At 49.4% G+C, this 20,840-nt stretch overlaps 6 protein-coding genes across 6 annotated transcripts; 2 read left to right on the forward strand and 4 right to left on the reverse strand.

Annotated features, from left to right (window-relative positions):
* Window positions 1–137: 137 nt before the first annotated feature.
* F5B22DRAFT_626087 (metal dependent amidohydrolase) lies at window positions 138–2,573 on the reverse strand. Its single transcript, XM_047976214.1, has 3 exons — window positions 2,153–2,573; window positions 1,451–2,028; window positions 138–1,245 (listed from the first exon to the last, which is right to left on the reverse strand). Exons 2-3 carry the CDS (start codon window positions 1,932–1,934, stop codon window positions 269–271), a joined length of 1,461 nt encoding a protein of 486 aa, XP_047826192.1. The 5' UTR covers window positions 1,935–2,028; window positions 2,153–2,573; the 3' UTR covers window positions 138–268.
* Window positions 2,574–3,552, forward strand: F5B22DRAFT_626088 (uncharacterized protein; the record flags this gene model as incomplete). The annotated part of the gene is made up of 1 exon (XM_047976215.1): window positions 2,574–3,552. The coding sequence occupies exon 1, from the start codon at window positions 3,247–3,249 to the stop codon at window positions 3,547–3,549; it is 303 nt and encodes a 100-aa protein (XP_047826193.1). The 5' UTR covers window positions 2,574–3,246.
* Window positions 3,553–4,111: 559 nt separating this feature from the next.
* Window positions 4,112–6,165, forward strand: F5B22DRAFT_626089 (AhpC/TSA antioxidant enzyme-domain-containing protein). Its single transcript, XM_047976216.1, has 2 exons — window positions 4,112–4,836; window positions 5,015–6,165. The coding sequence occupies exons 1-2, from the start codon at window positions 4,495–4,497 to the stop codon at window positions 5,657–5,659; spliced, it is 987 nt and encodes a 328-aa protein (XP_047826194.1). The 5' UTR covers window positions 4,112–4,494; the 3' UTR covers window positions 5,660–6,165.
* Window positions 6,166–8,974: 2,809 nt separating this feature from the next.
* Window positions 8,975–10,004, reverse strand: F5B22DRAFT_651242 (t-SNARE; the record flags this gene model as incomplete). Its single annotated transcript, XM_047979437.1, has 3 exons — window positions 8,975–9,328; window positions 9,400–9,885; window positions 9,945–10,004. The coding sequence occupies 3 exons, from the start codon at window positions 10,002–10,004 to the stop codon at window positions 8,975–8,977; spliced, it is 900 nt and encodes a 299-aa protein (XP_047826195.1).
* A 1,387-nt stretch (window positions 10,005–11,391) lies between these two features.
* On the reverse strand, window positions 11,392–13,884 carry F5B22DRAFT_489245 (anticodon-binding protein). The gene is made up of 10 exons (XM_047972319.1): window positions 13,625–13,884; window positions 13,000–13,551; window positions 12,903–12,946; window positions 12,756–12,827; window positions 12,624–12,704; window positions 12,508–12,572; window positions 12,351–12,367; window positions 12,169–12,299; window positions 12,011–12,039; window positions 11,392–11,919 (listed from the first exon to the last, which is right to left on the reverse strand). Exons 2-10 carry the CDS (start codon window positions 13,301–13,303, stop codon window positions 11,769–11,771), a joined length of 894 nt encoding a protein of 297 aa, XP_047826196.1. The 5' UTR covers window positions 13,304–13,551; window positions 13,625–13,884; the 3' UTR covers window positions 11,392–11,768.
* Window positions 13,885–19,042: 5,158 nt separating this feature from the next.
* Window positions 19,043–20,511, reverse strand: F5B22DRAFT_489341 (uncharacterized protein). Its single transcript, XM_047972320.1, has 2 exons — window positions 20,173–20,511; window positions 19,043–20,099 (listed from the first exon to the last, which is right to left on the reverse strand). The coding sequence occupies exons 1-2, from the start codon at window positions 20,413–20,415 to the stop codon at window positions 19,434–19,436; spliced, it is 909 nt and encodes a 302-aa protein (XP_047826197.1). The 5' UTR covers window positions 20,416–20,511; the 3' UTR covers window positions 19,043–19,433.
* Window positions 20,512–20,840: the final 329 nt, after the last annotated feature.

The following is a 20,840-nucleotide window of genomic DNA, read 5'->3' on the forward strand; positions in this document are numbered from 1 at the left end:
TAATAGCGCTGTATAACAATTGTAGCTCTATCTTTATCTATATTCCATAGTGTTGCGCTTGGAATTACATAGAGGTAGGTACGTAGATATATTTAATGACCTGATGATAAGATGGAAGTGTGTCTCAGCAATGAATGAACGAGACTCTGCTCATTTGCTTAGATATTTCTATCCATTGGAAAACGCCAAGGGACGGAAGGGAGAAATGTCGTTTATAAATACATATCATCACAGCTTCATAACTCTCTATTTGTACATAAAATGCTAACTACAGCTTCATACCCGGCTCACAGCTCGGCTCATACGGAGGTATACCCGGTAACACAGCAGGATACACGCCTCGCAGTGAAGCTTCCAACTCCCTGAACGAAGAACCCAGTTCATCTTTAACGCACACTATCTTATCCACGTGTCCGAAAGAGACCTGTTCGCACGATCCCGCCGCCAAATCCCTCATCTCGGACCTTGCTACAAGGACCTTGCCTCCGCGGAGCACCAGCTCAATCTTCTCCTGCGGCGCAAAGATAGCCTGCTCGTACGGATCACCATCACCATCGCCCTCCCCGCCGCCGAACACTACGATATCTGCTACCTTCCCGACCTCGAGCGAGCCCAGCTCGTCCTCGTACCCAGCTACCCTCGCGGCGTTCACCGTCGCCATCTCCCACAGCACCTCCGGCGCAAGACTCGCGTGGTAAAGCTCTCTAGTCGCGGAGACCGCGCACGCAGCCTCTCTACCTATCGTCGCCGAGCCCGACGGCAGCCAGTCCGTGCCGAGCGCCACCGTGATCCCCGCGTCGAGCAGATACGTCACGTCCAGCGTCGTGCCGTAGAGGTACATGTTGCTGCGCGGGGACCAGACCACCTTCGCGCCCCGCGCCGCGACGACGTCGAAGTCGCCGCGCGACAGACCCAGCGCGTGCACGAGGACGACGTTGGGCGCGATGATATCCGTGCTCAGACCGCCGCCGTCGACGGCCGGCGTGGTGTCGAAGGATCCATTGGACAAGCAGATGAATTCGTTCGCGGCTTCCACGTCGACGCCCTCGCCGACGTGGCCTATGTACCGGTGGTACTGCGTCGCCGTGGCGCTGTCGATGGCGTCGGCCCCGTAGTCGCAGTCGCCGTTGCGCAGGATGCCCAGACGGTCCTTCAGGGGGAAAGTGTCGTAGATCACGAGCCGCGCGTCCAGCCCGTCTTCTAGTCCCTCTGGGAAATCCAGATTGCGGGCTAGGCCTGGGACCACTGCATGATGGTTAGTAATTTTGCCGCTGTATGTAAGTAAAAAAAATAAAAAAATAAAAAAGGGGTTATCTAGTAGGGTTTTAAGACGTTGCGAGGGGGGTCTTCTAGGGTATGGATCTGAATTATGCCTTCTCTAAATTTTCTAAGAAGAGAATATTGAAAAATGATAAAAAAAAAAAAAGTATGATTTTCAGAAACCACTCACTCTCGCCTCCAATGATAGACGTAGTCCCCGAAAATACATGGCGCAGCTCACCCCACGCCACGGCATCCACCTCGCTCCCGTTCACAGCGACCTCGCGCATGGTGAAGTTGCGGGTACCGAGGCGCCAATCGTGACGATGTCCCACGCGCTCCCCGAGATCCGGAAAGGGGCCCACGGTCGAGAAGTCGATGTGCTCGTGGGTGTTGATGAAGCCGGGCGACACCACGGAGCCCGCGCAATGCACCACGCTGGCGTCGTCACCGCCTCTGCCCGTGCCGAACCCGCACGTGTCGCCCACGTACGCGATCTTGCCCGCCTGGATGAAGAGCGCGGAATCGCGCTGGACAACACCGTCTGGTGTGAGGAGTGTGCCTCCTATTAGGAGGATGTCTCGCGATAGTCCGCGCTTGAGGATCCGGCATTCTGCCGATGCTGGCCGGAGGAATGCGCCAGCTAGGAGGAGAGCGTGGTATATGCGATTCATCAGGACGGCATTGAACAGGACCGCACTTTTTGGGACCTGGTTGAGGAGATACAGGTGTGATTTGACGACGTTGGTAAGTCGTCTGATAGATATGCTACTTATTAGTTAGTTAATTAAACCGGGAAGGTTTGGGGGTGTAAACACTAAGTGAGTGCCTACGAGGGTTTTCACACGAGTATTACGATTTCTAGGCGCGATCGAGTAAGCCGAAAACTCACGCTGTTGTGTTTATGTGGCGTCTGCTGTCTTATTGTGAGTGCTCGAGAATCCGTTCATGATAGGTCCCCAGATACCAAGGTATATATGTAGGTGCCCGTCTGTCTATCTGCTGTGAAATCTTGATGATGATGCTGTTGTGGATAGGTCGAGGTTAGTCCGGTTCAAAATACCTACCTATGTAAGCACTTCTCTTCTAGGCAACATGCGTGGGTCGCAATTTATAGTAGGTAGAAAGCATTAAAATCATATTTATACCAAAACTGATTTGCGTCGTCTCCCCAACTCAAATCGGAGTGAATAAGAGACGTCTTGAATGTCGTGATCGTGGATATCTAACGCTGTACTGCAAATGTAAGTAGGGCATTAAGCTGAAGTACCGGATAGCTGCATATCCCTTGCCCTTGAGTCGCTAGGTCAGGGTGGGACACTCGGGACTGAGATTCCCTCCACTCCTCATTGTAGGTAGACCAAGACCAACGGGAAAGGTTGACATGGGCTTGCATATCACAATTCCAACCTTCGTTTCTGCAGATATGCATTATGAAGTGGTTGCTGAAGCGACTATGAGGAAGCTGAGCTCAACTAACTCATAATTTAAAATTTCAGCGGACGAGGTCGCTGTATATTGCCTTGCGAATGTGAGAACCATGGCCACACCACCTTACTTGATTAGACATCTAGAGGTATCTGTGATAATTGATGGTCTATCCTTCAAATACGAATACTCGGTATTCATGTGTTCAATTCCTCCAGTGGGGCCCCATTCCGGCACTTGAATGGAGCTATCCTAGCCAAGGTAGTATGTGGTCAAGATAACGGGAGACTGTCGATCAGAGATATCAAAAAAGACAGCGTAGTATGTAGTCGAAAAAAATAAACCCTCGTTGCCAACTAGACTTGAGACAACGGGATGGTGATGTGACAGAGCTACCTACCCATCGCATAATGTCAAGAGGGATGCCGACTTGGTAGCAGCAGCAGCCATTACGTCACCTATATCAAATCAGATTTAGATGCTACATTATTCTTTAAGTGCTTGCATATGGCGTTCCTGCTCTCAACCCAAAGCGTCGAGACATGTGGGAGGTGACCAATGGCGCGATGGGTTATCGTCAGGCCTCATACCTGTTCCTTGATAAGTGGTTCATTGGCTGCAAAGTGCTACCGGAAGAGCCTTGGATCCGATGCTAAGCTACGTAGGCGCCTGGGTTGGTCGGCGAACATTGTTGCAGAAGATGTGATGCCTTCGAGATTGTCCCCAACAGGTCGAATGATGATCCTGACGGCAAATCCGGAGCAACACAAGGTACTGGCTGCGCTGCAGATGCATCGACAGATTCGACACCTGCCTACCCTTCCCGTTGGTGACGATCCCCTTCTGGTCTACACTGCGTAGTACTTCTTCGGGATTCAGACGCGCCGCTCCCCCCTTCATCTTTTCCCCCCTCTCTGCCCCCCCTGCCCGTACCCTGCTGCCGGGTATAAGTAAGTAGGTACATAGTAGTCAGGGGGAAGGGGTCCCTGATTGCGGGGCGTAGGAAGCATCAAAGTCGCATCCGCGCCCCCGTCACAATTCTCACAAATCTCACAAATCGTGCCGAGCGCTCGATCCAATAGCCCCCCTCTGCCCCCCGTTGTTGGAGCAGGCCTTGAAACTGCTGCAGGTTGAGCTTGTCCTCGCCCGGACGATCCTGACGGGCCTTCGATGACAGCTGATAGGTCCGTCCCGATCCCTGGGCACTGGGCACTTACTTACAGTACCTAGGTAGATTTGTCGTCGTGGTGGGCTGGCGACTTGCGCAGGCAGCAGATACAGCACAAAGCACAGCTAGTGCACAGCTACTGTAGGTACCTACCTATAGTTGGACTAGGTGGTTGTTGGTTAGGTTAGGCCCATACTAGTTCTGCAGTATATAAGTGTGTACTAGGTAAGTAAGTGAGTGATGATCCCGATCCATAAGTAGGCCTTCTTCGACTTCAATCTTCCTCTCTAGCTGTCGACTATCTCTTGGTTCTCTCTTGGTTCTGTTCTCTTCTTTTCTCACCACCATCTTTCAAAGCTACATATTTAATGTATTTGCGCAAGTGATTCTCTGACACAGCCAGCCTGTCCATAGCCTGTCATTGCACCCCTGACCCACAGTCGTAGTCCCTTGTCGTCGTTTGCTTGCTGCCGAGGCATTATTCATCTTTGGCCCCTACCACCCTGACACTGCACATTGCGAGGTACCGGTACGCAGATATTGCGTAGAGCTTGCTCCCACGTTCTTCAGCGACATCTTCTGTGATATCAACCGCGCCGTGAGAAAATCACTACTGCAATCTCATCAGATCCCCCAAAATGACTACGACACCGCCAAAGATGGACGGCGTAGATGCCACGACTACCCCAGAAGGGAAACCAGATTCCGCCCCCAAGACTACCCAAGACACCAAGACGGAGAGCAATGGCGGGGCCGAGCAAACCCACCTGAACGGCGAAGACCTCGTCGACCCGCAGCTAGACTTCAAAGGCGAGGTTGACACGAATAACGACATCCCCTCGCCCAAGGTCCTGAAGGCCATAGAGGACTACACTGTGTTCGACCATGCCGGCAAGACTCATCCCTTCAAGAGTTTATATTCCGGCCATAACGTGGCACGGCGCGTTCTCGTGATATTCGTGCGCCACTTCTTCTGCGGTGTAAGCCCTTCACAATCCTCTTTCTTTTTCTCATTCCCTCTCTCTCCACCAAGTTCTACTGTACATACTTCTTTCCTGTTTCAACATGATGATGATATCATTATTCATAATATCAGCAATAATGAAATAATGAAACCATCCGAAGTGGGCGAATGTATTAACCGGAGACGTGTCGCAGAACTGTCAGGAATATCTCCGCACGCTATCCGCTTCAATCACCCCCGAGGCACTGCTGGGTCTGCCCGTGAGTACCTTTATCACCGTAGTGGGCTGCGGCTCACACGAACTCATCGACCATTACGTGAAAGAGACGGGCTGTCCCTTTCCCGTGTACGCCGACCCCACGCGCCGGCTGTACCAGGAGCTAGGGATGGCTCGGACCTTCGCCATGGGCGCCCGTCCGGCGTACCTGGGGGACAAGACGGTGGCGCACACGGTCGTCTCGGGCATCATGCAAGGCCTGCGACAGGTGAAGACGGGGCTCGTCACCAAGATGGGCGACTCGCGCCAGGTCGGCGGCGAGTTCCTATTCGAGCCCGCATCGGGATTGGTCGAGACCCCTATTTCGACCCCGGATGGACAGAGCGAGGCTGTGGAGGAGAAATCCGTGACCTGGTGTCATCGGATGCGCACCACGCGCGACCACGCCGAGATCCCCGAGTTGATGGAGGTCCTTGGTCTGGATGGTAATGGCCAGCCCACGCGGGACGCCAAGAGGTGGAAGAAGGCGCTCTCTGCGAGGAAAGGTACGGGGTTGACTATGGCTGGGCGTATGAGCGTTGATACGACGAAGACTGCGGTTGCCGCGGAAGCTGATGCGTAAGGGACAAATGGATGGATGGATGGATGGATAGCGAATGGTCTGGGACCGGTTCATGATTTACGGTGGCTAAGGTCTAAGGTTAGAGCGTTATGGCGATAATACGAGCTTTGTTTTCTGGTATCCATGGTCGTCCCTATTTCGAGCCCGTACGTGGTGGAACTCGGCACTGATATCTACCCATGAGATTAGCATATTGAATCTGAATAATTCCCTCTCACTATACGGTTGGATGTCTTGACAGGCGTGGACGGAATAGAGCAAGGATAACCGGAGCTTCACATTCGACGAAAATACCTGTCATGCGGCCCTATGTATGGGCTATTCTTATTATGAATTCTATCTAGGTACACTAAAGCGAGGATACGGATAAGGAGATCTAAACAGCCATACACTGACATTATTTATGTACAACAAGCTCTATACTTCGCCTGCGACCTAATCCTACATTGACCATCGAGAAAGCACTCTTGAATGAGCTCTTGACACGTAAAAGATGCCCATATATTGTTTTCAAAGCGTGGTCTTTGTCCAACCATGATCCCCACGGCCAGGGACATGCTGCATCCCATATACAAAACGCCTAAATTGCAGAACCAGACAGCCCGGGTCAACTGTATAGACAATTCAAGCTTCCTTAACACGCTATTAGGATTTCATTCTGTGCTATACTAGACGACTATGTTTTCAACCGTTACAAAAGCGTACGATGATAAATAGTTGATTAATTACGGAATGAAATGGTGTTTTACATGCTAGTCAATATACGACACAGCTATGTGAGTAATGTGTGCCCAAATCGCAGGGTCGTTCGAGGTCTTCCCAAAGTCCTTCTAATCCGAAGCAGTGGCAACAAACAAGTACTCGCCCAATGCTTAGCCAGTTTCCATTCGGTGCAACACGGTTACATAATGCCCTGGAAATGGCGGCGCAGCACTTCACGATAAAACAAGGTTGAATATTCCACGAAGCAAGTGGCAATTCATAGTACGCCAGTTGGGTGGAGTTCTCTAGATAGTACGAAGAAGCGCCACTTAGAAGTCGAAATGAAAAAGATTTCCTAGATTTGTCTGCAATATCCACAGTTGCGGCGGCCAGATACCGGGAGAGAATGGGATACTGGAGACGGTATTATTTTGAATCCGATCACTCTTCAAAGTGATGGTATTTGAATAATTATTTTGAGCACGTCACTTACATCCCCAAGGGAAAACAAACACATCTCTCATGCAATAACAGAATACGTTGACGAACGGCTCGTTGTAGACCGGCCTTTCTTCTCTGTCGCTGCGACTAGTCTGACCGACCCTGTGGAGAGTGTCCAAACTACATAGTATAGAATCAAGATCGCAAGCTTAGACAGCATATCCTATCCTACGAACTTAACAGCAAGGGCACATACGATAATCTCTCGCAGGACCTTTCCCTTGCCACCCAACTAATTTGGTTGCCTTGCAGCCAAAGCGTACGCACCCGTTTACCCACAGCATCATTGGTTTCTATCCATCACCCCGGTGAGAAACCAGAGCTTTATAGCACATACCGTACCTGCCAAGTAAGTACGTACCTAGTTTCACAGCGTTCCGTCTACGCGCGCGTCACGCTTTCACTGCTTTTTTAGCCCAAAGGGAGCTGATAGATAACGAATGCACGTTTCTGCACTTTGCGCGGTAGACTAGGTATTTTCCCCTCACGCGGTAGCGTAGTATTCCGCTTCCGCCTCCACCGACACTGCATTTTTAGCCCCGTCGCGCAGGGAAATCAAGTAGCTACCTAAGGTTGTAGGTATCCTAAATCCCGAGGCTGAGATGAATAATATCAAAGCCACCTAGGCCGATGCGCAACTGTGTGGGTGCGCTTATCTGACACATAGGTATAAGCTTGACCAAGTAGCTAACGACATGAGAGGTTATTGTGGCATCGAGAGATCTTGAAGCTTCAAATACACCTGACTAACGGCTCATGCGTTTATATCAAGCTACATTCAAGATGATACGAAGTGAACTAACTGTACTTGAGATAATGTGTGTTCCATTCTCACAAGACAAACCCCCTTTCTTCTATGCACATAGGAAAGTGCAATACATCTCTTATATCCACTTCACTAAGAATGGAATATAGGAGTAGTTATCTCAGAAGATAACCCCATATTCCCAGTAGAGCCATCAACCCGTACAAGTCCTCATGGTTTCTACATCATCATATCGAACAAGTCATATTTCACATCATGGTCTGAGACCAAGCTGTTCCATACCCGCTTACTCTGAAACACGAAACAGAAGCCAATCGCTTAAGACAAACTAGCATCATGCTCATTCATCAAACATATCCGACATACAACTAACTACCTAGGTACCTAATATGAAAGCTACTTTTCTTTCCACTCTAATCCTACGAGCCGAAAAGGGTGTTGATCGGTGTGAGTAATGAGACGTAAAGTAAAGCCTCCAGCAGTAGTAAACAAACATTTAACCAACCACACTACTTACTCACACTCCTTTGGCGTAAATATGAGTCAAGTCATTGATCGCACTGACATATCACTCTCATGAAACGCCAAAACAACGAATATTTACTCCTCTTACCAAACGTAAACAGCAGACTCTGATAGTGCGAACTTCTGACTCACCAGACACTCAAACATCTCATCTATCTCCCGGGACCGTTGCACGAAGAGCTATCTTCGGCAACAAGTAAACACCACACAAGACAGTCTTCAGTAATAGAATATACCGCAACCACCTAAGTCCATGGGGATTTAAATAGGAACATCACCTGATATATCATTACCACGCTAGCCTACCTATTTAACAAAAGTACATACCCGCCAGCCCCGCCAGCCCAACGTCCCAACCTGGATGAGGAACCTTATATCATAGTTCCGAAGAATCCAAAGCGCTGCAATTTTCCCCTCCCTTCCCGTTCATTATAGTCTTATAGTGACACACAGGGGAAATGAAGAAAAAAAGAATACATGCATAAATACACAAATGTTTGTGTACAAAAAAAGAAGATACCGATGGGATTGTCTTCCTGTACCAGTCGGGACCGGACCCCATCGGGTGAAAAAAGGGCCCCTCATTGAAGGACAGATACGATAGGAAGAAGACATAAAAAAGAAGAAGAATTAGTATAAAGTCTAGTTCAGTGTCGTCGTCGGATATCTAGTACGGCCAATTTTTTGTTGTATGATTCCCAACCTCGTCATTTTTGTCGTTCTGATGAATTTGTGATATGGTCGTACCATGCGTGTCGGAGGGATGGAGGTATCGTATCGTGATTTCAGAAAAATTTACACACAAACTGTTTTTGTGTAGCTTAGTTCCCTGAAACTGCCTGCTGAGCTTGTGTTACACCGACACCGACACCAACCGCGACGGCGATGATAAGGATAGTGATAAGCAAGCACCACCATTTCCATTTGCGGGCGTTTCGGGCACTAATAATGCCCTTCTTGACTTGCTCGTTACCCTGAGACAGGTTCTTGTTCGTGTCCTCGGCGTTCTGCTCGGCTTGTACTATGGGTACCTCCTGCTGCTCGACTAAGACAGCGAGATCCTGGAACAAACTGGCCAACTCCATGAGCGTCTTCTCAATGCGCTGAAGCTCGTTATGGCGGGCGCGGACAGCACCGAGTACGGACGACGCTTGACCAGTCCGGTTGGTGCGAAGCTAGAAAGGGAGTTAATAAACCTGCAGCAGCTTTGGTACCAAATGGTAAGCTAGGGAAAAACAGTACGTACCGCTGTCTGAAAGACACCCTCGTTACCCCAATCGGCTTCAGTCGCCTGGCGGACCTCGTCTTCGGTCGCATCAGGATTTACTATGCGATATTGGCGAGCAATCTGATCACGGTATCGTGATTGGAAGGAGCGTTCCTCTTGTTGATAGGCCTGTAGTTCACGCTCGAACTGTGCCTTGATGGTGCTGATTTGGCGGTCCTTGACGGCGCGGCTGCCGTCGGTCGTCCTGTGGGCGTCGTTGGCGAGGAATTTGAGCTGGTCGCGAATACCGGCGTTCAGACTCTGGGTCTCGGCAATGATGCGTTCGAGTTGCTGGGCGGATGTACCGCTGTCGGCCTCGGCGAGCGACCGCTGGTGTAGGGAGGCAATGGCTTGGACATTGTTGGTCAGGGTGCCGATCTCGTTGCGAAGGAAATCAATGCGACCGAGGAACTCCTGCTGCGGCAGTGTCTGCGACTGTTGGGGGTAGCTTTGCATTTCATGGTCCTACAATGGCGAGGCTATGGTCAGATGGTGTTGTCGTCGTGTTTTTCTTTGATACTGACCTGGCCATACTCATAACCCTGCTCAGCCGACGGGCCTTGCTGGTACGGGTTGTACGACATGATGAAGGGACGAGTGCGGATTTGCGCGCGTATCTATGTGATTATAATTCGGGGATTGTCGTCGAGAACGAGGAGGAGGAACGGTCGCTTGGCTACAGAATCAAGGGAAGAAAGGTAGAAGAGCGCTTAGAGTTGCAATGCACTAACTATGTAGCCCGTGCTGCCCGTGGTAGGCAGGTAGAATGAGAGGGTGTCAGGAAATTTGGGACTTTGGGGTGGAGCGACAGGTTTGCTAGGCCTGTACTGTACCTGGCTCGCCTGGCTTTTACCTTTGCACAGCACCAGAACTGCACCGCCCATTGGCCTCGCGGCCCCGCCAAGAGCACCTACTCGGGTAGGTAATTTACCAACATGACGTCGAACCCCTGTAGCTTTGACCATTCTCCGCCAACATTGGCCCTTTAGTGATCTGGTTAGAGTCTACCGAGTACCTAGTGTAGGTACTGTAAAGTAGAGAGAGAGAGAGAGAGAGAGAGAGAGAGAGAGAGAGAGAGAGAGAGAGAGAGAGAGAAGTTTGTTTCTTCCAATGAAAGATTTTCTGCTTTTAACACATTTAGAACTATGTAGGTAGCTACGATTTTTGCTCAGGCGTTTCGCAATACTTTGCGCTTTGATAAACGCCGATGGGGGCGAAGGGCTGAAACTGGCTTCGGCATAGCAAAGCGAACCTATTAAGCTGGGAGCTGCCTGCCTACTTAGATATTATTCATGAAATTGAATAATGATACCTACTGGAGGTCGTCTGGGGCCGCATGAGAAGTTAACCTGATGGAGTAATCTTGAGGTACTGTATGCAGGGAGGCGACATGCAGTACATAAACGCCTCCTAAGCCGCTTCGAGACTGTATTCAAGGTCCCCTAATTCTCCGCAATCTATCTATGGGCAGTTTTCCACGGAGTATTGCCGGTGTTTGTCTCTAAAAATAGTCCAGAACCTTCCCGCAGTGGCGAAATCTTAGCGTAGGTAGAGTACAATTGGAAGTATTTATATGCATGCGTAGGTGCATACATGTACTACGTACTAACAAACTTCTGGCTGCGAGCTGTGAACTTTCAACTCACTCACTACGGTAGGCTACTAAGGCCTCGAGTACTCGCAAGGTTGCCAATGTCGAATAGGGTTGTATGAATCAGTGTTGTGGACAGTCTTATGCCCATTAGAAGCCAATCATCTGACGATAGAGACGGCGATAACCGAGGTGTCTTTTCGTAGTAAATCCTAATTTGATTCGGCCACTATCTCAATATGTGACTTGCTGTTACACCCAATCTTAACAAATAAATGTAGCCGAGAGTAGCAGCCACACGAGCGGGCTGTTAATAGCTAGCTCATTCAAATGGGTCCTTTCAGTTTTTCCCTCTTTTTGAGGCAGGCTGGGGTATCAAATAATTATATTGCGAAACCCGTCCAGACACTCTCCTAACTCTAATAGTCTTCGATCTAGTTCTTCAGAGTTCAGGGCCAGAGAGTTTCTTTCTAGCCTCTGTATGAACATGATGAGTCTACCGAAAAATGATACCTCTACTTGATAGCATCTCCAAGTGATGTATCGAGATAACTGCCACGAGGCTGGAACGACACCATCTTCCTGACGGCCTGCTTTATAAGCCAATCACCAACGAGATATTGGACGAGGTTGGTAGCAACCACTCAAAACAGCGCCTCTCTCGTCTGGTGTTTCGCCTTTCTTCGCAAATAATGTAGCGATCTTCATTTTGCCATGAACTCTTATCAAGTTATAGTCACAGACGGAGCCTGGGACTTTAAAGGTAATTCTTCTTCCGACTGGTTCGTGTATAATTGGTGAGGGCCCACTCAACATCGCCATCTCGCTGATCCAGTAATCCGGCCCGGATTTGAAATGGTTTCATGGACATTCTCGGCCCAACCTCACTCAACTCTACCGAGTCATAACTACCGTCCAACAGTCAGTATCCTACAAAGTTTGGCACGCTACAGCAGAAATCACTCATAATCTGTGAGAAAAGGGTTCTCAGATGCTTACCTAGTCTGTACAAAAACATGGTGACGAACCTATTCAAAGACGAGTCAGACAAGTCGTTCTATGTGAGCACACATCCTGGAGTCATTTGAAAAGGCACAAGCAGGGCAGTGTTTGACCTCAAAATATACCACAGGTTTATGGGGGGCATTTTGTCATACCTCTATTGTGTCGTCAAGATTTTTGAATGTGATTACTCGTGATCCGATAGATTTGCTGGTAGCGGCCTCACGAGGAGGGAAGATATGCTGGAGAACTTTCACAATACGTTTGCCTAAAGGTGTCGAAAATCCTGAATATGTGGTGAGTCTAGAGATTTCCTAAGATGAACATAAATAGTTACCTTCAAAAATAAGGTGCCTGAAAAATCCCAATAGTTAGTGCTTGCTACCCCTAGGAGATTTTAAACCGCTTGAGTGTTCAAGAATGTAACGCAAGTACAAGGTGCTGTGTGTATATATCCACTGGGGAAGGCGGACAAGAATGACCATAGAACTTACGGATAAGACTCGCTCACTGTGCCTCGAATAGTATTTGGAATATCGTGGCGTAGAACCACATTGTGCTAGCTCCAGGTCAGCTCCTTGGACATCCCCAAGATCATCTCCAAACCTACAAGAGAGAATGACACTGTTGGCCCGAAGGGAAGATGTGATAATGTGAGACCTGTCGGCTGGCCTCTGTGCTCATGCAATAACTGTGTAATGTGGTTAGCTACTTATATAAAACTGACAAGACTGCTCCTTACTATTATGTCACTCAATCCAGCAGATTGCGCCGACTTAACGAGTTCAGGAAGAATGGTGCCACCACGATTTAACTGGACATCAATCATTAGCAAGATATACAATCTAAAATTGGTCTACTTTCACCGAGGCGCATTGACACCACTTACACGAATGCCTGTGGGAAGTAGTAACCGAATTTCCTTGCTGAAAGCTATTCCAGACTTAGTATCTTTCGACCTGATGAATAAATCCGGATAGACATACCCTGCAGCCTCGTTGAAGGGTCGCGCGAAGTTGTGATGAGCACTCGGGGGTCTACGAGGCCGGAGAGGTGTTGATATTCATCGTCTAGTTCGAGTTCTTCTTGGATGGACCGATCTTGGGCAGACTCATCATACTGGAAGTCCTTTCGTAAAGTTTTGTCATTCGCAATACTAGGATCGAGAGGCCGGCCACTAGCGAGCGCGGCGCGCAATTTTGATCTCCGCTCGGATACCTCAGCGTTCTGAAGTAGGATGGCCTTTCGGTAAAGGAAATCCCTCCTCGCACGAGCATTCTTGCGAATCATGATGACGGCTGAGGATAGGATATGGAATGGATCGTAGCAGAAGCAGGCGTTGCAAGTTTCGGGAGCGGCGATGCGATCGGATTCCGGATTCCACGTCCCAGTGTCACAAAATGATTTCTATTGAGTAAGTTGGTTTCGAGGCGAGATTGTGTTGGCGAATGGTGTTTTTTTTGCTGGCGTTGGTGTCCAAAAGCATTGATGTCAATGGCGATGGCCATTTACATGTTAGATGTAGATAATGCTGTTTCCTGGCTTTCGAGAAATTTTGGCGGGGCTTATCAGCTACTGGGCAGCGGGTACTAACCATAGTAGTGTACTCACCTATGGTACTGCTTCACTAGCTTCAGCAGGTAGCGATACATCTCCCTAGCTACCGACCAGCTGGCTTTGTGGGGCCCGCCTGGTTCACAGCACACCTGCAGCAGCCTATAGAAGTGCTATAGGCACTTTTGGCAGCATTGATACAGGCCCCATCAGATGGGCTGTGATGGTGTGGCATGGTGTGGCAGGCCGAGGGGATGTACCAGCTACAGTAATTATGTAAGGCCCTAGGTATCTTCTAGTGGGCCACCGTAGCCAGGCTCGAAAAAAGATTCCTTCTATCGCCCTATCGCGGACTAGTGCGATTCTGAATTGCGACGAACTGCGGAATCGCAAACAGAAAGGTGGTGACCCCAAACTTTCCTTCCACCCACGCCCACCTCGTGGTGTGAATTATATCATCCCTCCCTGCCCTCACCGTCGCCTACCTCTCTCATACCTTTCATTCGCGCTCATTCGCACCGCCACCCCTATCACTCTTTGCGTCGGCTTCGCATTGTCAAACAATGTGATCTGGATGTTTCCACTTCGCTGAATCGCAGACAGATCCCACCTAAAACCGCCACCCGCTTTACCCCCATACCTATTGACAGCCTCTTTGTCTACGCCCCTCTCCCCGTACTGCACCCTTCGACGCTGTACAGTCCAGACGCCGAGACAGAGCTCCTGGCACTCGAAGAACCGTCCTCCCGTCACTGACGATCCCCGGGCAGGGCCCTCCGCCGAATACGTTGTCTCCGAAAATTGACAATCCCTGCCCCAGAGCGGCCCACTAGAGGAATGGACGCCTTCACCCATCTCGGTAACCATCTGGTTTCCAATTCCGCCACTACCATCAACGCCGGCGAAGATGATATGTCTACTCTTGATCCCGATGAGACCTTGCTTTTCGGCAAGTACAATGGACGGGGTGGCCTAGGTAACGCCAGGCGCCAGAACGACGATGACGACAATGAGACCGAAGCCTTCGATGACGACGACAACGAAAGCTTGGCCAGTGTTCCGGTCGATGCTTTGAAAGGTCTCGCAATCAAGGCGCCCGAGGAAGACAAAGCACTCCCTCCCCATGCTTGCGCCTATTGTGGCATCCACTCGCCGAGCTCTGTCGTCAAGTGCCTTACCTGCAACAAATGGTTCTGCAGTGCACGAGGCAACGCAAGTTCCTCCCACATTGTCAATCATCTCGTTCGCGCGCGCCATAAAGAAGTCCAGCTTCACCCTCAATCTGCCCTTGGCGATACTACCCTCGAGTGCTACAACTGTGGCACCAAGAATGTTTTTCTTCTCGGATTCATCCCCGCAAAATCCGATACCGTTGTTGTTCTCCTATGCCGTCAGCCATGTGCCGCTGCTCCATCGTCCAAGGATATGAGCTGGGACATTTCCAGATGGCAGCCTCTTATCGAAGACCGTGCATTCCTTAGCTGGCTTGTCTCGGCGCCCACCGACGCGGAGCAGCTTCGTGCTCGACACCTTACCCCGCCACAAATTGCCAAGCTCGAAGAAATGTGGAAAGATGATGCCAATGCAACCGTTGCGGACCTGGAAAAGGCCGCCAGTATCGACGATGATCCCCTACCTGTGCTCCTGAAATACGAAGATCCCTACCAGTACCAGAATATCTTTGGGCCTCTAGTTAAGATGGAATCCGATTACGACAAGAAATTGAAAGAGGCCCAATCCGAGGATGGCTTGATTGTTCGATGGGATGTCGGCCTCAACTATAAGCATGTTGCCAGTTTCACATTTCCTAAATTGGAATCTGGCGATGTGAAACTAGCAGTCGGCGACGAAATGCGACTCAAGTACAAGGGGGAACTACGTCCGCCCTGGGAGGGAGTTGGATATGTTATCAAGATCCCGAATAACCAGTCCGATGAGGTGTCTCTAGAACTACGAAAAACCGGCAATGACAAGTCCGTCCCGACCGAATGCACCCACAACTTCTCAGCCGACTATGTCTGGAAAGCCACCTCGTATGATCGTATGCAAGTCGCAATGAGGAACTTTGCGGTAGACGAATTTAGCGTTTCAGGTTACATCTTCCACAAACTTCTTGGTCACGAGGTTGCCGCTGGGCCTATGAAGACTACGCTACCTAAGAAGTTCAGTGCTCCAGGCCTTCCAGAACTGAACGGTAGCCAGATTAGTGCTATCAAGGCTGTTCTCAGCACGCCTCTCAGCCTCATTCAAGGCCCCCCGGGAACTGGCAAGACTGTCACCTCTGCCACTATCATCTACCACCTTGCTAAACAAGACAATGGGCAAGTTCTTGTTTGCGCGCCTTCCAATGTTGCGGTGGATCAGCTTTGTGAACGTATTAATCTCACAGGGCTCAAAGTTGTTCGACTGACTGCAAAATCTCGTGAGGACGTAGAATCATCCGTCAGCTTTCTAGCTCTTCACGAACAGGTCCGTATGCTTGACAGCAACCCAGAGCTGATGAAGCTGTCTCAGCTGAAAGGGGAGTATGGAGAATTGTCAAGTCAAGACGAGAAAAAGTTCAAACAGCTAACTCGAGCTGCTGAACGCGAGATACTTAGCAATGCTGATGTCGTCTGTTGTACGTGCGTTGGTGCCGGAGACCCGCGTTTGGCAAAGATCAAGTTCCGTAACGTCTTGATTGATGAATCTACTCAATCTGCCGAGCCGGAGTGCATGATTCCTCTTGTTCTTGGCTGCAAGCAGGTCGTTCTCGTTGGAGACCACAAGCAATTGGGCCCTGTCATCATGAACAAGAAAGCCGCCAAAGCTGGTCTAAACCAATCTCTATTTGAACGTCTGGTCCGATTGGGTTTCACCCCTATTCGACTCAATATTCAATACCGTATGCATCCCTGCCTTTCGGAGTTTCCATCGAATATGTTCTACGAAGGATCGCTACAGAACGGTGTTTCAGCTCCTAGTCGAATTCGCAAAGATGTAGATTTCCCCTGGCCTGTCGCCGAGATGCCAATGATGTTTTGGTCGAATCTGGGCAACGAAGAAATTTCTGCGTCAGGAACTTCCTATCTCAATCGAACGGAAGCATCCAATGTTGAAAAGATCGTAACGCGGTTCTTCAAAGCCGGAGTACGCCCTAGTGATATTGGTGTTATCACTCCATATGAGGGTCAACGAAGTTATATTGTAACGACGATGCAAAACACGGGTACTTTCAAAAAGGAATCTTACAAAGAAGTCGAGGTTGCTTCGGTCGATGCTTTCCAAGGCCGTGAAAAGGACTTCATCGTCCTATCTTGTGTTCGATCAAATGATAACCAGGGCATCGGTTTCCTGTCAGATCCTCGTCGATTGAATGTCGCTCTCACTCGTGCCAAATTTGGCGTTGTTATAATTGGCAATCCCAAGGTTCTTTCCAAGCACGACCTGTGGCATCACCTCCTCATTCATTTCAAGGAACGGAAATGCCTAGTTGAAGGACCGTTGACTAATCTCCAGACTTCGCTGCTTCAATTTAGCCGCCCTAAGAACACCTTTCGTCAACGTGCCCAACAATCTTCGTATGGTTCTCACGGTTACTCAAACGGTCGTGCGAATCATAATTACGCCGCTCATCATGGACAGCATCGACATCACGACTTAGAATCTAGCTCAATGGTTTCTTACATCCCTGACGATGTTTCCAGCATACACAGCTCTGCACTTGGCGGTGCAGCTCTGGGCAATACTGCCTTCCCGCCTATGTTCTCTAACTTCAACCCTGAGCAATGGCCTGGTCTTCCTGGTTTTAATGCCACATCCAATGGTCGAATGGGTAACAAGGGTCGTGGTCGTGGCACTGAGAGCATTGCTGGCGAGAGTGTTGCTACTTCAGAGTATACCGACGCTTCGGGGAGTGTTATCGGCGCAAAAGGTGTCGGACAAGGTGGCGCAAGCCTAGGAGCCGGTTTAGACGCCCTTCGCGCGCGACCAACTTCATATACCCACAGCGACCGTCTTCGACAACATGTTGCCGACAATTCTGGCTATCCAGGCTACACAAATGGCTTCCGTCGGCGCGTTGACGACGACGAGAAGTCAGTCAGCACGGCTTTTGCTAGTCAAATTGGAAGTGGTTTTGATTGAGTTTCCCGTATATAGGCAGCAAGCATGCTTTAAGGTTACTACACGACGACTCATTAGCTAGAAGGCCAACTCATTGCGAAAGTGGCATCTAACGAAGAAGTTGCGTAGACCAAGGACGAACGTCGAAATTCGACGATGGCCTAGTTTTGTACACCTTGCAAGGTATCCTACTACTGGCTCAGATCCATGGAGATTCCGAGGAAGCCGTTCAGGTGACACTCTGCCAAATCAGTAATTTGGCAAAGCAACCACATTCTACGGCCTGCATCCATGTTACTACGGCAAAACTTGACGGGAAACGTCTAAAGTCATGCGCTATCATGGATGGCACCACGAAGGGAACAGGCGAAGGATGAGCAGCTCCCAAACGGGGGCGCCTTAGGATTCACAACGGCACATCAACACAGCCGATGTAATGTAAACACCAATAGCTTCCTCCTCTCTTTCGCATGCTGTACCATGGGTATCCAGCTCTTACCATTCCGTTGGCTGAGGCGAAGATAGCGGCACTCATTCGTCCGCTCATGCTAGGAGACGGAGCAAGACCATTGTGGATTTTCGACAACATAACAAAACAACCGATCGATCATCATTAACGCAATCACGGTGCAAGACCCCTTCCTACTCACGCATCGTAAAGCGAGTCGAACGCTACGATTTGGAATTTTAAATGTTCACCACCCAACTAAACTAATTCACCCCTTCAAGTAAATCTATGCTTGAATGGTTTTGACAAGTCGCTCATTTATATAAGATAAAACAGAATAAAATTAGTCACTCCTTAAATCTTGGTCCACTTGATATATGCGTGAGATGAGTTCTGAGTGTTTGTTCATTTGCATTGCTTCGAGTATGTAGATCACATACACTTTTTGAAAACGATCGCGAGTGATTACGGATGTGCTTATAAAGCCTATTATTTGTTATTTACTTTACTACCTTGGAAACTAGAGTTCTGATTCTCATTCATATAGGTATTATGTCTTTGCTTAACCTGGCGGGTCCTAGGACGCCGAAGCGATGGTATACCTCATGATGAGATTTCGAAATTTAATATTGAGAGGCTGGGCTGAGTCTGGTCTAGTCTGGCGATATCATCATCATGCTGTCCTCTCACTTGGTAAGCGCGTCTCTTGACTAGGTAGGTAGCTTTTTCATTCCTTTCCTATCCTTCAATCAATCCATTGTAGCACTTGCCCCTGCTCCCTCGCTCCCCTCCGCAACGACAGGCGATTTTCATCTCGGACGATCGATTAATAAATCAATCAATCATGCTAGTAGTTCATAATTTTATTTTATTTTTCGTCTTTATATCGTATGTTACTGTTGGTGGTGTGAGTTGGCGGTAAGAACCGTGAACCAACCACCAGTCGGTTAACCCCCCTACATATTTACCGGTCGCGGGAGAATGAGGATACGCGAGCGATTCCAAGATGCAGGGCTTATATCGGCGAGATGAAATTAATTAGAGTTAATGATACATCTAGCCCGCGTTGTGCTTGTGCATTTTGGATATTACCAGCTCCCCTGACCCTCTGTGGAAGCTAACTTTAAGGTATGTAGGTAGTCTTATAAATATGTGATGTACATCACTACTACTAGTGTCGGTAGTGGTAGTGTTTTTTTCCACTTCTGCAAAAAATCTGCAGAACAAAATGTCGCTAGGAATAAAGTCGTTACAGCTTGTTCGTTGTATCTTTCCCCGTTTTAGTCAAGGGAAGTAGAGTGCTTCGTAGTGGCTTTATGCGCCAGCTGACCAACACCTTTGGAATATTCTATTCCGATGATTGACAAGTCGAGGGAATTCGCTGAGAATGTCTTTCAATCGCTGGTTCTCCCATGGTAGCTCGTCATGTAGAATGAGGTAGGTGTAGGAGAACACGGTGGCGTCGAAGAGTCCTGGGGTCCTGCTCCCGAAGAACCACTCCTCGTCAGCGAGGAGTGCATTCAGAGCGCGGAATGCTTCTCTCGCCCCATGGTATAGATATGTTGGGCTTATGGCATCTCTGCTTGTGGATTTTAATATCTCTGATTCAGCGGCGTGTCTTAGTTGATACAGAATAGTGGCTCTGACGGGCGGCGATGATGTTGTCGGCGCAATATAAAGCTGGGTGAGAAGACCAAGGTTTGCGGGCGACAGGTATAATGTATAGAGCCAGGCATTCCGTATACCATGATCAAGTAACGACTCGTAAGCATCTAGTTTCGTGCTGCCTGAGCTCTCTGGGGACTTGGATTTGCCGTTGTCAAGAGCATACTGCTCCAGCTTATTCGATGGAACTGGTCTTTGTGACCTCGGGTCGCTAGGCGTATATGGTGGTAAGAGGAACGGCAGTGCGCCGGTAGGAGAAGCGTGGTTGTTGGAGGATCGAACATGAAAATCGACACCGGCAAGTTTCAGAAACGTCTGTCATAGAATGGTATGTTAGCTCGGCACGACGAGACCACGAACGACCTATGACCCGAAATCTCCGACTTACTTGCCACTTCAAACAGGATGGATTGAAGCTCGGTAGCCCCTTCAAGGCGTCCTCGTCCGATATGAACACGTAAAGCGTGGGCGTGTCCCTAACATCTGGCGAACGAGCAGGGAGTTCGTTGGGGGGGTACGTCAGGAGCGGAAATTGCTTGAACAGCCGGGCTAGAGGAGCTGGTATGGTAAACCAACCGGAGGATTCCTGGGAACGCGGCCTACCCCGGGTTGCCTCTGTCGTATGAGACATGCTGAACGAGCGAATTCAATAGCAATTACTATCCGGAGCTTTGCTTCTCATCGACAACGCCCGGCCTCACTATCTATCCATCCAAAGTTAAGGTGGGCATGGCTATGACTACCTACCTAGGTAGGCAGGTGTGCTTATCGATAGAGGCAAGCGTCCGATTAGCGGTCCTAGGCAATTCTCTAGGGCCTTCAAACAGCTGGTCAAGGTCTGGGCTAAAGGGCCCTCGCAGCGCAGGCCTGGCAGCCCACGGTCTGCCCACGGGAACTAGCTGCCGCGGGGTTCAGCCACAGAACGCCTCCCCCTCCATATACGGCGTATCACAGTCCGGATGGCGGCCTGGCTCTTTGAAGGCCTTCATCCTTCATCTACCTAGACTCTGATCATGTACGTAACACGCCTCGCGCAAAAGTACAAGCTGAGATGCA

The sequence above is a fragment of the Xylaria bambusicola genome (assembly GCF_022495145.1).
Source record: "Xylaria bambusicola strain CBS 139988 unplaced genomic scaffold F5B22scaffold_65, whole genome shotgun sequence".
Taxonomy (NCBI): Eukaryota; Fungi; Ascomycota; class Sordariomycetes; order Xylariales; family Xylariaceae; genus Xylaria; species Xylaria bambusicola.

Bases quoted from the DNA above. Each gene is read 5' to 3' on its own strand.
- F5B22DRAFT_626087 (XM_047976214.1), bottom strand. From the start codon at position 1,934: ATGAATCGCATATACCACGCTCTCCTCCTAGCTGGCGCATTCCTCCGG. The intron at 1,246-1,450 runs GTGAGTGGTTTC...ACCATCATGCAG, and splicing joins GTCTATCATTGGAGGCGAGA to TGGTCCCAGGCCTAGCCCGC.
- F5B22DRAFT_626089 (XM_047976216.1), top strand. From the start codon at position 4,495: ATGACTACGACACCGCCAAAGATGGACGGCGTAGATGCCACGACTACC. The intron at 4,837-5,014 runs GTAAGCCCTTCA...GACGTGTCGCAG, and splicing joins TGCGCCACTTCTTCTGCGGT to AACTGTCAGGAATATCTCCG.
- F5B22DRAFT_489245 (XM_047972319.1), bottom strand. From the start codon at position 13,303: ATGATTCGCAAGAATGCTCGTGCGAGGAGGGATTTCCTTTACCGAAAG. The intron at 12,828-12,902 runs GTAAGTGGTGTC...ATTGATGTCCAG, and splicing joins TACTTCCCACAGGCATTCGT to TTAAATCGTGGTGGCACCAT. The intron at 12,573-12,623 runs GTAGGTTTGGAG...ACCTGGAGCTAG, and splicing joins CAACAGTGTCATTCTCTCTT to CACAATGTGGTTCTACGCCA.
- F5B22DRAFT_489341 (XM_047972320.1), bottom strand. From the start codon at position 20,415: ATGTCTCATACGACAGAGGCAACCCGGGGTAGGCCGCGTTCCCAGGAA. The intron at 20,100-20,172 runs GTAAGTCGGAGA...ATTCTATGACAG, and splicing joins CATCCTGTTTGAAGTGGCAA to ACGTTTCTGAAACTTGCCGG.